General features: G+C 39.9%; 1 protein-coding gene across 2 annotated transcripts in view; it reads left to right on the plus strand.

The window, feature by feature from the left end:
• The first annotated feature begins 647 nt into the window (after positions 1 to 647).
• HGF (hepatocyte growth factor) overlaps positions 648 to 13194 on the plus strand; it is a 57642-nt gene continuing 45095 nt past the window's right edge. The window contains exons 1-2 of one of the 2 annotated variants that reach the window (XM_086886621.1): positions 648 to 981; positions 12941 to 13106. In XM_086886621.1, coding sequence (XP_086742747.1) covers positions 906 to 981; positions 12941 to 13106 — 242 coding nt within the window. In that variant the 5' untranslated portion in view covers positions 648 to 905. The remainder of the gene's footprint in view (positions 982 to 12940; positions 13107 to 13194) is intronic. The other variant, XM_086886622.1, reaches the window with a different exon arrangement.

Genomic DNA, 13194 nt, shown 5'->3' on the forward strand with positions numbered 1-13194 from the left:
TGCGTGTCATGAAGGCCGGTCTCATGACTTTAAACAAAACCCAATGTCATTGCTTCCATGAGGTTAAAATGAAGTGCAAGAGAAGAATTACAATGACTTTGCCTGCGACAGAAGGAAGGTCAGGCATCGCTTTGGACTGAAGCTTGTCTCCATGGAGCCACGCCAGCAGCTGATACTTGACCTTTAAATTCCCCAGAGCTGCCACAATTTTGGGGAAGTGGCATTTGTCAGATGGCCAAAGAGGGTGATGGAAAGGCCAGGCTGGTGGCAGCCGTGGGCAGGTCAGAGGAAAGGTGTTTCCTTACAGTGAAATTCTCCATGGGGTGGGAGAGTCCCAGTGAAATGGCTGTGGATGGAGGTGCTGCCTGGGGATGGGGCCAAGGGGCAGGTGCAGAACGTGGGACGTTGTGAAGGGACACGTCTGCAGGGAAGGAGAGGTCTGTTCTGGCTGCAGGTGAGATGGAATTGGGGTGTGTGAGGGAACCATGCAGCAGGAGCCACCAGCCCCGGGCCAAGAGCTGAAGGACCCGGCCCGGCCCGGCTGCTCCTCTCGAGCCTCTTAGGGATGGAGAGAGAGAGGCGGGGTGGGGAAGGAGGGAGGGAGGGAGGGATGAGGCGATGGAAGCCCTCTCCCTGGGCTGGTTGAGGGGTGGGAGGGAAGGGAGGCAGCTCCCGAGGAGGGGAGGAGAAGAAGAGGCAGAGAGGGGATGTTGTTAAACAGTTTCTTACCGTAAGAGGGAGTTGGGACCCAGATCTTTCTAGTTAATCACACAACAAACTTAGATCATCGCAATAAAAAGCTCGGCTCACTCTGCCTCCTCGAGTGACCGGCGGTGCACGGGGTCCCTCCGAGGAGCCATCACCCCTTCTCCTCCCCGCCGGCCGCCGCGGGGGCCGCCAGCACCATGCGGGCCACCCAGCTCCTGCCAGCCTTGCTGCTCCACCAGCTGCTGCTGCTGCCCACCGCCATCCCCGCGGCAGGTCAGTCCTTCTATCACTTCGCTAGCGACCCCCGTCCGCCTCGCAGCCGCAGCACGTCCCCTCTCCCCCGCTCCGCCGCGGCACGGAGGCTGCAGGGGCGGCGAGCCGGGGCAGCCCGCAGGTCGGAGCCCGCAGGTCGGAGCCCTGAGCCCGCAGGTCGGAGCCCGCAGGTCGGAGCCCTGAGCCCGCAGGTCGGAGCCCGCAGGTCGGAGCCCGCAGGTCGGAGCCCTGAGCCCGCAGCCCGCAGCCCGGAGCCCGGAGCCCGCAGGTGGGAGCCCTGAGCCCTGAGCCCGCAGGTGGGAGCCCGCAGGTGGGCTGGCACAGACAGCCTCACCCTGCGCGGCCGGGCGCGGAGGCAGCGGCGCGGAGCCGGGCGCGCAGCGCTGCGGGAGGCGGGTCCCGGCCGCGGCTGCGGAGCGGCCGCCGCTCCCCTCCGCACGCACCGTGCGCGGGGCTCGCTCAGCACGGGCAGACCTGGAAACCGGGAGAGAGGGGAAGGAAAGCTCATCTTTGCCCAGAGGTGCTCCCGGCCGTTATCAGGACGAGACCGTGTATCCTTAATTTCCAGTGGTAGAATAAACGTTAAATAACAGAAGTTGACGAGGAATACCCAAAGCACGGGATAGTGCGTTGCTGTACGGGAATGCCCTTGCTGAAGTTCAACAGCATGAACATGCTATTTCCAGACTGAAATACTTGTAATTTCATTAGATGTTCCTGCTGAAATCCGGGAGATGGAGGGGGGGCAAGGAACAAACAATAAGTAATCAAGTGCTGGATGCTCTTTAGCTGAATTTCTTTCCTGAAGTGTCCCCCCTGGACCGGTTATCTGAAGAGCCAACTCTGTGCTTTCTATTGGCCCTCTGGGAAGACGTTTAAGGAAAAAAGTTTGTAAAGGTTTCTACAAACCTTTCCTTCCTTCCGGCAACATTGTTAGGGTCAGACCTTTGCACAGACAGAAACAAAGGACAGATACAATTCAGGGAAAGAATCTGCCAGGAGCGGGCAAAGCAAGGGCAGGGAACTGTGGCAGCTGAGTTCTGGGGCAATATCTGAGGGCATTGGGCAAGGAACGCTGATGGCTTCCAAGATATAACTAGATGCTTTCCAGTTAAAAAAAAAAAAAAATAAATATTCTGAAATGGGATTTCAAAGTGGAATATTTTGTGATCTGAGTGGGCAAGTCAAAAACAAACTGGCAGCATCACGTGCAGTAAAACCTGTTGTTTTCCCCCTGCAAGCAAGAATGTGGTTCTGTAGGATGCTGATCAATCTCATTACAGCTTCTGAGCTCAGTCTGCTCACTGGGGATATTGTTTTCACAGGCATTCTTTAGCAGGTGACACAGAGATACAGACACTGTGATATTATACTCTTCGGAAATCCTTTTCCATGAACATTGGAATTTCCATTTTTTGGACATGCAGCTTCTCTGAAAAGTGATGACTAGACCTGGTTAGGAATTTTCTGAGAAAATAGTTTGGGTTTCTTTTACTGGAAAATGCTGATACATTGAAACTTTTCACAAAAATAATTCCTGTTAAAGAAAAAATTTCTTTGGTTTGTTTCCCTCAAATCAAATGACAGAGAAATATGCAGCAGGGGACTTTGCCAATAGCTTGTGGTAAGCTGCTATTGAGAAACCTTCACCTGTGACAGAAACTCATCAACTGATGGGCTAGGTAGAAATAAAAAAGCAAAATAAACACTGCAAACACACTCACACTCACACACACACACACACACACTTCATTGCATGGACCAAAGGTACACAGCTAGTCTATAGCCAAGCTCATAAGAAAGGTCATGTTTTGCTGTCCTGGTAAGTCAGGTGCTTTACTTGAGTGAGAGAAAGTCCTTGCTGTCCCTGACTGTAGGCTCTTAGTGTTGGTCTGTAGTTTACCAGCTTCAATAAATGTTGGACCTATTTGATATTTTGAGAGGGACACTGAGAGACACCTTCTGTACTGCCTGTATCACTACTGGGCTGATGAATAGGGTTGTGCCTTAACCAAGGGGACCTCCAGTTAGGAGTGAATAGTTCACCTTGATGAGGAGAAAAATTATATTTCCAAAACTTCAGGGTTTTTCAGAGTAGGACTTGTTTTCAGACCAGTTCTCATGGTGACAGTTTCTTGACAACCCTGACTTTCTTAATTTTCCTCTTCCACCTTCCCTAATATTAATTAATCTTGTTTTTTTCCTTATTGGCAAGAAAGATGACTTATCACAAGCTGCCATTTTGCTTACCTTGTTTTTAAAAACACATGATCTTCAACACAAGTGTCTGTATATTTACACTGCAGGCAAGAGAAAGTTGTGCTACTTCTTTCTGAAGTACAAATTACAATTTGCAAATTTATGGATCATTTCTGAAAATGATTGCTTTGTAAACATACGTGTTGTCTTTGGGACAATGGATCCTTTTTACTGGGATGTTTTTAAAAAAGATTAAGATTTGCATACATATTATTGTTTTCAGATATGAAAAACAAGATAAATAGTGAAAACAGAATTAAAACATGAATTAAAACATCTTTTGTTAATGCACATCCATACTTCTAGTGCTGTTCTGTTAAATCGAATTTCAAATGTACATAATGATGAACATAGCTTCTTCTGTGAATGAATATTCTGGGTTTGTAATCCCATGTCCTAACTTCTGTGCAAAGACAATGTCCTGTGTAACAGAAGTTGCTGACTAATACAGTTGGGTTATATTAAGGGGCAAAGAAAAAGGAGGGTGAAGAAAACACACGAAATTAAAATGTCAGCAAGCTGTCTACGCTATCACTTTCTGAGTTTCTCTTTAATATATAAAAGATAAGACTATGATTGATGAAAGATAAATGTGCATGGTTCCTATAGACTGCTTGCCTAGTCATTATCAATATCCTCTAAGTCTCTGTCACTTGCACAAAGAATTTAATCTGTAGCTAATAACTTTATTAAGGAATTTTCATTCTTGTTAAAAAATACTTATGATTCAGTATTCTTGGGAAGTATCTCTTTAATAATGTTCATCTAGTGAAACTAAAAATGACTCTTTAATCAAAGCAACAAGTAGATTGGCATGTTGCAAAAGAGTGAATGTTAAAGATTTATTTAAATTAAAGATACATTTTTCTGTGAGAAGACTGCCAGCCAAGTGTGTTTATTTAAATTTATTTAAAGCACATTCTGTAGTTTGGATGATCTGAAGAAGTTGCTAATGAAGATGTGGGAGTTGCTCTTAGTTCCTATATATATAATTATCACTTAAAGAAAAATAAAATCCAATTCCATAGCCATAATCGATTTTTGAAAGTTGTGTATTCCTGTGGTCTGCATAGCTCAGTATATTTTTAAAAATTAATGTGATTTATACTTTCCCATCCCAGCTGTAGATAATCATTATGCTATATACTGTCAACAAAGTGAAATGATACTGTGCCAGTTGGAAGAGTGTATTCCTTCTGTTTAATGGAATCCTTTTGGTGCTCAGTGCCAGGGGCTGCTTGTTTTGCTCTCACATGTAATACAGCACTTACCCTGCTTAACAGATTTTCTGTTCCTATTAATGCCATTTTCATAAGCAACATAGCAGGAGAAGATAGAGTTGAAAGACATGAGATTAAAATGTTGCGTAAAACTGGAAAATTGACCACTGAAGTCAAGGAAAGGAAAGCCTCTTATTGGAGGAGCTCATCTGTCATTATTGTAATACTTCAACTGAGGCCAGGGTTGGAAGGGAAATATGCAGTCTCCCTGAGAGAGCACAATATCTCCCTTTAGATCTTTATGCTGAACATTAGTTTGCCACTTAAGCATTTCAAACTTTTCCAAGGAGGTTTGAAACCAGGATAACTGGGCCTCTTTTTGAGTTAAAAGCATGATGTGGAGTGAAAAGCATTGCCCTGAATGTTTTACAGTTACTTGTACTGGTTGGGTGTTGGAATTTCACTTTCTCCCCATCAGTGTTGAGGTGGGGTGGAATGGCAGAGACTGGAAAGCAGAGGAGAGAATGGAATGACTATGGAGGTGAGAAAGGATTGATCTCCATGCTTACTTGGGAAGCAAGGGTAGTAGGACAGCTGCCATAATGGAAGCAAAACTTTGCTGTGGGGAAAACATGGCAGCTAAAAAAAGCTGTCAAGAAGAGGTGAGGACATCCTCACTGCTACCCTATCTTTTCCTGTAGGTTTTTGTGGCAGTGCCCTCAGAGGGCTGTAGAGCTGTTCCTGAATGTGGTTAGTACCTACATGCAAAGCAGCACTGTGGCGAAGCAGAGCTGGGAACACGCTCCAGATTAATCAAATGTGCTGGCAAAGTCTAGCTGTAGTTTTCAGTGCCTTGTGGGCCTCCACCCATGTGCTGTCTGATGAGCCCAGCCGTGCCTGGCAGTCCTCGGTGCTGCTGGCCCAGCTGGGGACTGGCTGCTGCCTCTGTCCCCCTCAGCTCCAGCTTTTCCTATGACTCGCTGCCTTGGCCAGCAGCACTGTTTTTATGTATACAACATGCAGCAAGGCTCTCATCACTCCTCACAGGGGCTGTTTTGCTGCCCTCAGACATCTGTTATGCTTTGTCTTGCCCAATCCCTGCCCTGCCTATTTGTGCTTTTCTCCATACCCCTTGCTGCATGCCCAGAATTCCAGTTGGCTGGGACACCATCACAAAGGAAGGGCACAAGATGCTGGGTGTCTTGAAAGAGCCACCAAGTGCTTGTAAAGATTGTGGAATGCAATGGAAAATGGTGAGGATTTAATGCTTGTGCACAATATGCACAATGCATAAGAAGACAAATCTTACAAGGGAAAATCCTCTCAGTAATTTAGCCAGAGGTTAGATACAGTACGTCAGAGTACAAACTGCAGCACATTTGTTTCTGCCAGTGGGTCCCAGCATCCTGCTGAGCAGATAACCTTTTCTTGGAAGGAAAAGAGCTGTCCATTTGCAGCTTCCATCCAATTTTAGAATATAAATATCAGTTGTTAGCACTGTCCTTAGCTCCTAGAGCTTTCATGCTGACTATGGGAGTGGGTTCCAAAGGCAGGACTTAGCATAGAGTTGGGTTCCCAGTTACATGGCAGTCTTTGCAGTTGTTAATAAGGGGGTGGGGCTGTGTGATGTGAGTGGTAATGTAAAGCCAGAAAGAAATATCTTTTTGAATTTCCTGAATCTCCTCAACAACTAGACTGAGAGCCAAAGTAGAAATACTGAAATCATTATCTATTATATATAGATATTGTATGGATAGTTATATATATTTCAAACTGCTTTCTAAAAATTGTGTTTTTTCCCATGAGGCTCTTGTGCCAAGAAGATAAATTTCAGAAGTTAAAATATTCACATCATCTTCCAGGTACTTCTGAGAAACTGTTTAGTTTTGACAAGCTAGAGATGCCTCCTGGACAGCTGGTTTTATTTTGGTGACTTTCCATCTACACAGCTGACTGCAGATTTTATGGGTATGGTTGGTAAACTTCTTTTACGCCAAATTATTGTCTTACATAAATAACCGCATTAAACTTAATCTGGCATTTTTAAGCCTATCCAGTCTACAAAGTTGTTTTCTTGGGCACAGCTCAAATTGTTCCAGTTTCTCATTATGTTGGCCTGCCTTTCTTCATTTTTTTTTTCCTTCTCCCCCCAAATGAGAAGTCATTTGGAAAAGGTGTTCACTTTTTGCATTCTAGCCAGGAATCTGGATATTTCTGATACTGAAACAGGCAGAAGGAAAAGTCAAAGTAAATGAAAGTAAATTAAAAGTGTTGAGCATTAATTCTTTGTGTAAAGTGACTCTGTTATGACTTAAGAGACAAAATTACCTTGAATGTATGTATTGAAAAAGTGCTTTCTAGTTGTTCACACAGAAAACAATTCTGTGATGACCCTATTAATCACCTTAGTATCAGCATTCATCTTTAACATCTTTTTTTTTTTAAAGTGACCACACTGTTAAATTAAGCATGTTGCATCCAAAAGCATTTAGTAACATCTACTTTTACCATCTGGTGAAGATTGGGTTTGTTTGGTTTTTCTTTTTTTCTTGATGAAGCCAGTATATTTATGTATAATACTGAGGCACACACCAGAATACCTTTACCCTCAATATTTTATATCCTTTAAAAAGCATTGTCTTGGAAATACTTTATTGAATATAATCAAAACGATCCCTTCTATCATATTTTATAGACAAGTTAAACACCTCACTCTATTTGCATACTGGTGTCAACCCATATATGATGAGAACTCTTGCTTTTTTTTCAAACCCCACTCACTGATTTTTTCTTTTTACACAAGTTTTGCCAATGCTATTTTATGCATATAAACATGCTTTTTTGTATTAAATTGTCAATGTTTATGCTTAGATAAGCATTCTGCTTTGATATATCTGACGTTGTAATCATACATTCCTTTGCAGATTTTTGCTTTGCACATTTTTCCCATTCAGAAACTTATGAATATAAGTTATATATAACTTATTCATATTCTTATAAGCTACCATGCATTTTTTGTCAAGTATGGTGTCCCCTAATAAAATGTTTGACATATTTATTGTGTTGAACTGTGCTTTCCTATGTTTACTTCAGGTGTGTTTAATGTTGGGGATTTTTTTATTTTTTTATTAAAGGCCTTTCATAGGATGGTAGATTTCTGATTTCCCACCCTCTGCATCCAAATTTTAAATCACATGATATTCCCCTCATCATTGTTTTTTTCCTAGCTCATTGGGAAAATCCAGTTTACTTTAGCTTGCAGTGATGATTGTTTGCAAAATTAAATTAATAGCTCATCTCATTTTAGCATCTGACCTGATTATCAGTTATAACACAAATAAGTCAATCTCTAATTAGTCCATCTATGAACTGCTTAAGGTCAAGTGACTTTATTTCATTACAAACATGGTGCAAAATATTAAACAGAGATCTAACATGCCAGTTGATACTAAAGAAAGCGCTTATGCCTGTTTTATATTTCTGAAATATTGTGTCACTTTATATGACCATTTTTCTTCACTGGAATATATTTTGAATCATCAGTTTCTCTGTGCTTCCTGCACAGCATGTGGACAATTTCCCTCTTTTAAATATTTCTCCACATGCCATGTTATTTTGTGTTTCATTCTCCATTTGGAAGGACTGCAGTTGATTCCTGCAGTTCTCTGACAACATCTTCTAGTCTAAGGAATTCAGGTATCTTCATTTTCCTGATTTATTTTCCCTATAGATTTAGTTTATCTCTTACATCTGACAAACAAAGAACAGTGATACTTTTAAGTGAGTGTTCATATTTTTTTAAAAACTGGAAGTCATAAAAAGTCCTCACACAGTTGGAAGTTTAGCTCAACAAAGCAAATAAATAGTAAAATGCTCAAGTTCTTCAAGACTAAACAAGCAGAAGAGGGAAATAAAACTTAATCGCAAAGCACCAAGTATTCATTAAGAACTTCAATTTAAAAATAAATATTTAATTTAAATGTATTTATCTTCCCATTTGAAAAACTTGGTGTTAAGCTTTGATGGTTTTGTTCTGTATAATAAAGTGGGATGCAAAATTAAAAAGAAACAAAAGGAATAAGCTTTCTTTCATTATCAGGAGACTTCAAGGTGTGCTTCTTTAAGAAGGTACTAACATTTGCATAGAATAGAGTGGAATTTGGAAACCCTGGAAGCTGACATGATGAGTGCACCATAACTGGTATTTAATAAAAGATTTGTAGTCTGTAACAAGTCCATGGACATTAAGATTTTTCTAGGGGAGGCAGCTGTAGTGCTCCAGTTGTGCTCCAGTTGTGCTCTGTAATACCATAACTTTGCAGCCTAAAATGTACATCTTTATTAGAAAAAGATGGAGGGGTGGAGGAAGGAGAAAGGGATTACCAATTAAGCAGGTGAATTCAGGTAATCTCTTAGTAAAATTTTGCTGTAGATAACACAAGTAATGTTTTGATCTCATTATAATGAATAAAGGTGGTCTTTGGGCCCTATCACACCCTGTATGTTATTTGGATTACCACAACAATGGTATTGTATTTTCTATATTAGGTTTTTTTACTACTAAATAGATAATGCAAAACCAAATGTTTTTGTGATCAGACTAAGAGCTGAGGGTGTAAAATGTGACTTGCTCAGGTGTTTGAACTTTAAATTACCTGCAACTAGATTTACGCTGCATTTCTCGACTCTCATATAGCTCAGTATCAGACTAATTCTGCAAGGTGTAAGTTTTAATTTGAGATACAGAACATAATCAGGTAGTTTGAGAATTGAGGGATGTGGTAGCTTGGGAGCCCAAAGCCCTTTTCTGGTGTGGGACATGAGGCCAGAAGCAAAAAAAATTAACTATTTTGATGTCATTTTTCTATCAGCCCAGTGATTACAGAATAACTGGAGAGAGAGATCAAAATACAAACACCTTTGCTGATTCAAACCTGTTTCTCTTGTTAATCAAGAAAGTGTCTTTCTATGATATTCATACTGTGGGTTCCATTTCTCACAGTTCTCTGTGTTGCTGGTTCTTTATGTATAAATATAACTAAAACTAAAGTTAAGCAGGTTCTAGAATACAGGCACTGCAATTTGTTGGTGAGTTTTCTTACAAAAATGCTGCAGAATGTCAATTCTGATCATCTCTGATTATTGAAATTACTTGACATGGACTGGAACTGCTCCAAGAAAAGGTATTGTTGAAAATTTTTTCCTCCAGGTGCCCTATAGTTTGAGCAGTCTCAGTCAGTGATTCCTGTCAGAAGACTGTACAGAAATCTCATTTGAAGATTTAGTAAGGGAAATGAAAGGTGAGCTCTTGTAGCTCCAAGGTAAATGTATTTCCCTGTGAGGTACCTTTTTAATTAAGGAAATATTTAAAGTCTCTTATGAAAATGGGGAACACCAGCAGGGAGACTGTGGAAATCCCAAATGAAATTATGGAGCTCTTGTCCAATGCTGCATCCTACTAGAGCTGATGTGTCAGTTTCAATTTCCAATTTCCTTGGGCACTGACTGAGCTCTTTTCTTTTTGGTTCAACTTCATGTTAAGAAACAGAAAAGGGAATCACCCCACCTTTTTGAGTTTTTTTTTAAGTTGACTGAAGAAATATTTTTAGTTAGTGATTGTTTCTGTTGAAGAGAAAAATGTTGGTTCATATTTGACTGGATTCCTTTGTGTTTGAATCAGCTGCTGATATTTTCAAATTTAAGTGGAATGTCAGACTTCCTTGGTAATGTGATATGAAACTACATAAAACATCAGAGGACATGGCCCACAAAATGAGCAGAAATCCTGATTAATCAAAGTTTAAAAAATTTAAATGAATAGCAATCACAAATTAGTTGCATTGTTATAGCATTCTGAATACCTAAGGCATTATTTGAGTTAACATTTTATTAATAAAGGCACCTAATTTGACACAAAAAGAATATTATTTTTATATATTTTGTTGTGAGAATTCTTAAAGTAGTGCTTTGCATTATTCTGATGTTTCTAACAGTCACACCACAGATGCACTTGGCCCTTTGCCTCTTGGATTATAAGCAAGACGTAGAATGTTGTTGTTTGAAAGCTAAACTAAATCAGGCTGTTATGAATTACTAAATGCAAGATCAAACCCATAATCCTCTTTGGACAAATGCTAGGAAAAGAAGGACAAAAAGAAAAAGCAGAACTCTGTACCATATTTTTCAGGCAGAACAGAATTTCTTGATTTTTTAAATCATATTCTTGCATGCTGGCTGGTGAGTTTAAGAAGCTGTTATCGTTAGGAATTAAGATAATGACACTTATCAGTAGATGGGAAATGTTAGTATCGGGAACTGAAAGAAAATACTTTGATATTTCTCACAGATTCCTACCACCATTTGACATAAAAATCTTGGCTGAGACAACTCAAAATGAACAAGTATGTCTTGGAAGATAATAGATTGAGAAATAAACCGCAAAATCTTTATAGCAGATTTGTTTTCCTTTGGTTGTCTTAAAGGGCAAATCCAGTCCTTTTTGGAGCACTTTGGCTCTATCACAGGTACAACAAAAAATAAAGCAGCTTCAATGTAGACACCACCTTTTCCAGTAGCAGGGTGAGGACCCTTAAGATGAAAAAGTTATAATAACATTTCTCTGTGCAGTGATTCATTTAGGGTGCATGTGCACTGTACAAATTGAAGGCTTAAAATGCTTAAGAGAGCTGATAGAAGTTCCTAACACAACACCAAAATTATTAGCATTTGATTTTTCAGTCAAAATCTTCTTCATAATACCAACTATATTTAAAAGCAAATAAACTCTTTTTTTTTTTTCTTAATGTTTTGTGATTGGGATTGAAATTGTGAGTTTTTAAATGCTGGAGAGTAGCACAGTTTACTTTGATCAGTTCAAAAAGAAAGAAAGGAGGATGGGGTGAAGATTATTATATTGAAGGGATGTTATAGCAGAGATATTCTGCTGTTTTGTTTTTCTTTTTTTTAAAGATGAAGCTTGATGAGATCTAATGTAAATGTCTTTGTTATATTTCTGGGTGTCTTAGGGATAACTGGCCACTGAGAGGTGTGATTTAGCTGAATCCAGTGAAAATGGATCAGTGATCAGGATGGAAGTTCTGCAAAGGGAACACCCCTAAGCCCTCTTTGGGTTTCTTTCTGTATGTGGAGCTGTCATTAACTATTCCAGAGCCTCAGCTACTGCAATTTACATTAATTTAAATTTTTATTCTGAGCTTCTGCAGAGTGCACCAAAAAAAACTGCACTGGCCTAAGTACACTGCACATGCATGAGGATCTATTCAAAGCACTAGACTGAGGTTTTTTTTTGGAAAAACTCTGGCAAAATTTAATAATATGAACTGGAGAATTTGTGTTCTATTATTGTTGCAGTTTGTAGAGAAAAATGAAAGGACAGATGTGAATACAGTTACATGGAAATAAGTTACGGAAAATACTGTTATCTACTTTGTAAACTAAGGAGGAATTTATTCACCTACCTTACATGGATAAGCCATCTAAGCCAAAAAGATCATCTGGGATCACTGAGTGAAACTGGAGAAATAGATCCACAGGGCAATTTATTCTCCCTGTGTTATTCATCTGACAGAACAGGGACTCTCCAGATGTGCTCATCTGCCTTCACAGACAATGGAGTAGCCTTCACTGGCAGACTGGTTTTCATGAAATGCAATGCAAAAATATAAACAAACACTGGCAAAACTCTGGACTTTTCTTTCATATATCAAAGACCTTTCCTCTTGCACTTTTGCCAGACATCTCTAACCAGTCTTCCTCCCTCCATTTTATACCTCTTCCACAGGGCCTTTCAATAGAGACATGGAAACGATATCATTGTGTTCGTTTTTGCAGGAATTTTTGCAACACTGCAGACTGTTTCCATGCTATGGCCTCTGTTTGACCTTGTAATCTTTTCTGTGAGCTAACAACTCTAGTTCAGTCACACTTAAACTGGACACAACACTCACACAGAGACTTCACTGGAGCAGCGAGTGGACAAATGATTATTTTGTGTCACTTCCAGAATCCACTTCTTTTCGCATTTTGTGATAAATGTATTGTTTTAAGAACAGTTTTTTTTCATTCAGCAAGTGATACTCTTTCACTTGAGTTTTTTGAATATTTACAAGCTCTCAGGTAACTATTGGGCATATTCTGGAGGTTCTAAAAAAATTTACAAAGGGTGAGAAATTTTCCTTTTACCCTCTTACAGCATGTCTTTATTTGAAACTATGTTTTATATATTTCCTACTATTTTGGTTTTAAAAATGGAGATCACCATCTAATATAATCAATTCTTCTGCAGTATATGCTTATACCCTATTTTTGTGAGATTCTTTATGCTTTAGGTACTGAAGATGCTAAAATTCCTTGGAAAAGTTATCCATATCCATATCCAGTGCCATCTTTACTCTCAGCATTCTTCTTAACAATGTTTTATTTTGTTGTTTTGTTTTTTTTTTCTTTAATTCTTTTATTAGAGGGTAAAGGAAAAAAGAGAAATCCTCTTCATGACTTCAAAAAAACAGGAGAGCTGATGCTCATTAAAGTAAACAAAACACTGGAAGTAAAAACGAAGCTGTTAAATACCACAGAGCAATGTGCAAAGAGATGCAGCAGGAACAAGGGCCTCTCCTTCACTTGCAAGTAAGTTATGTATCTCTTTTGTCTGTTTTTACCCCTAAGAGATCTCTTTTGTTCAAAGGTCTCTGCAGTTATCATCAGTGGTAGCTTG

This window comes from Cyanistes caeruleus, chromosome 4 (genome assembly GCF_971803275.1).
Source record: "Cyanistes caeruleus chromosome 4, bCyaCae1.hap1.1, whole genome shotgun sequence".
Taxonomy (NCBI): domain Eukaryota; kingdom Metazoa; phylum Chordata; class Aves; order Passeriformes; family Paridae; genus Cyanistes; species Cyanistes caeruleus.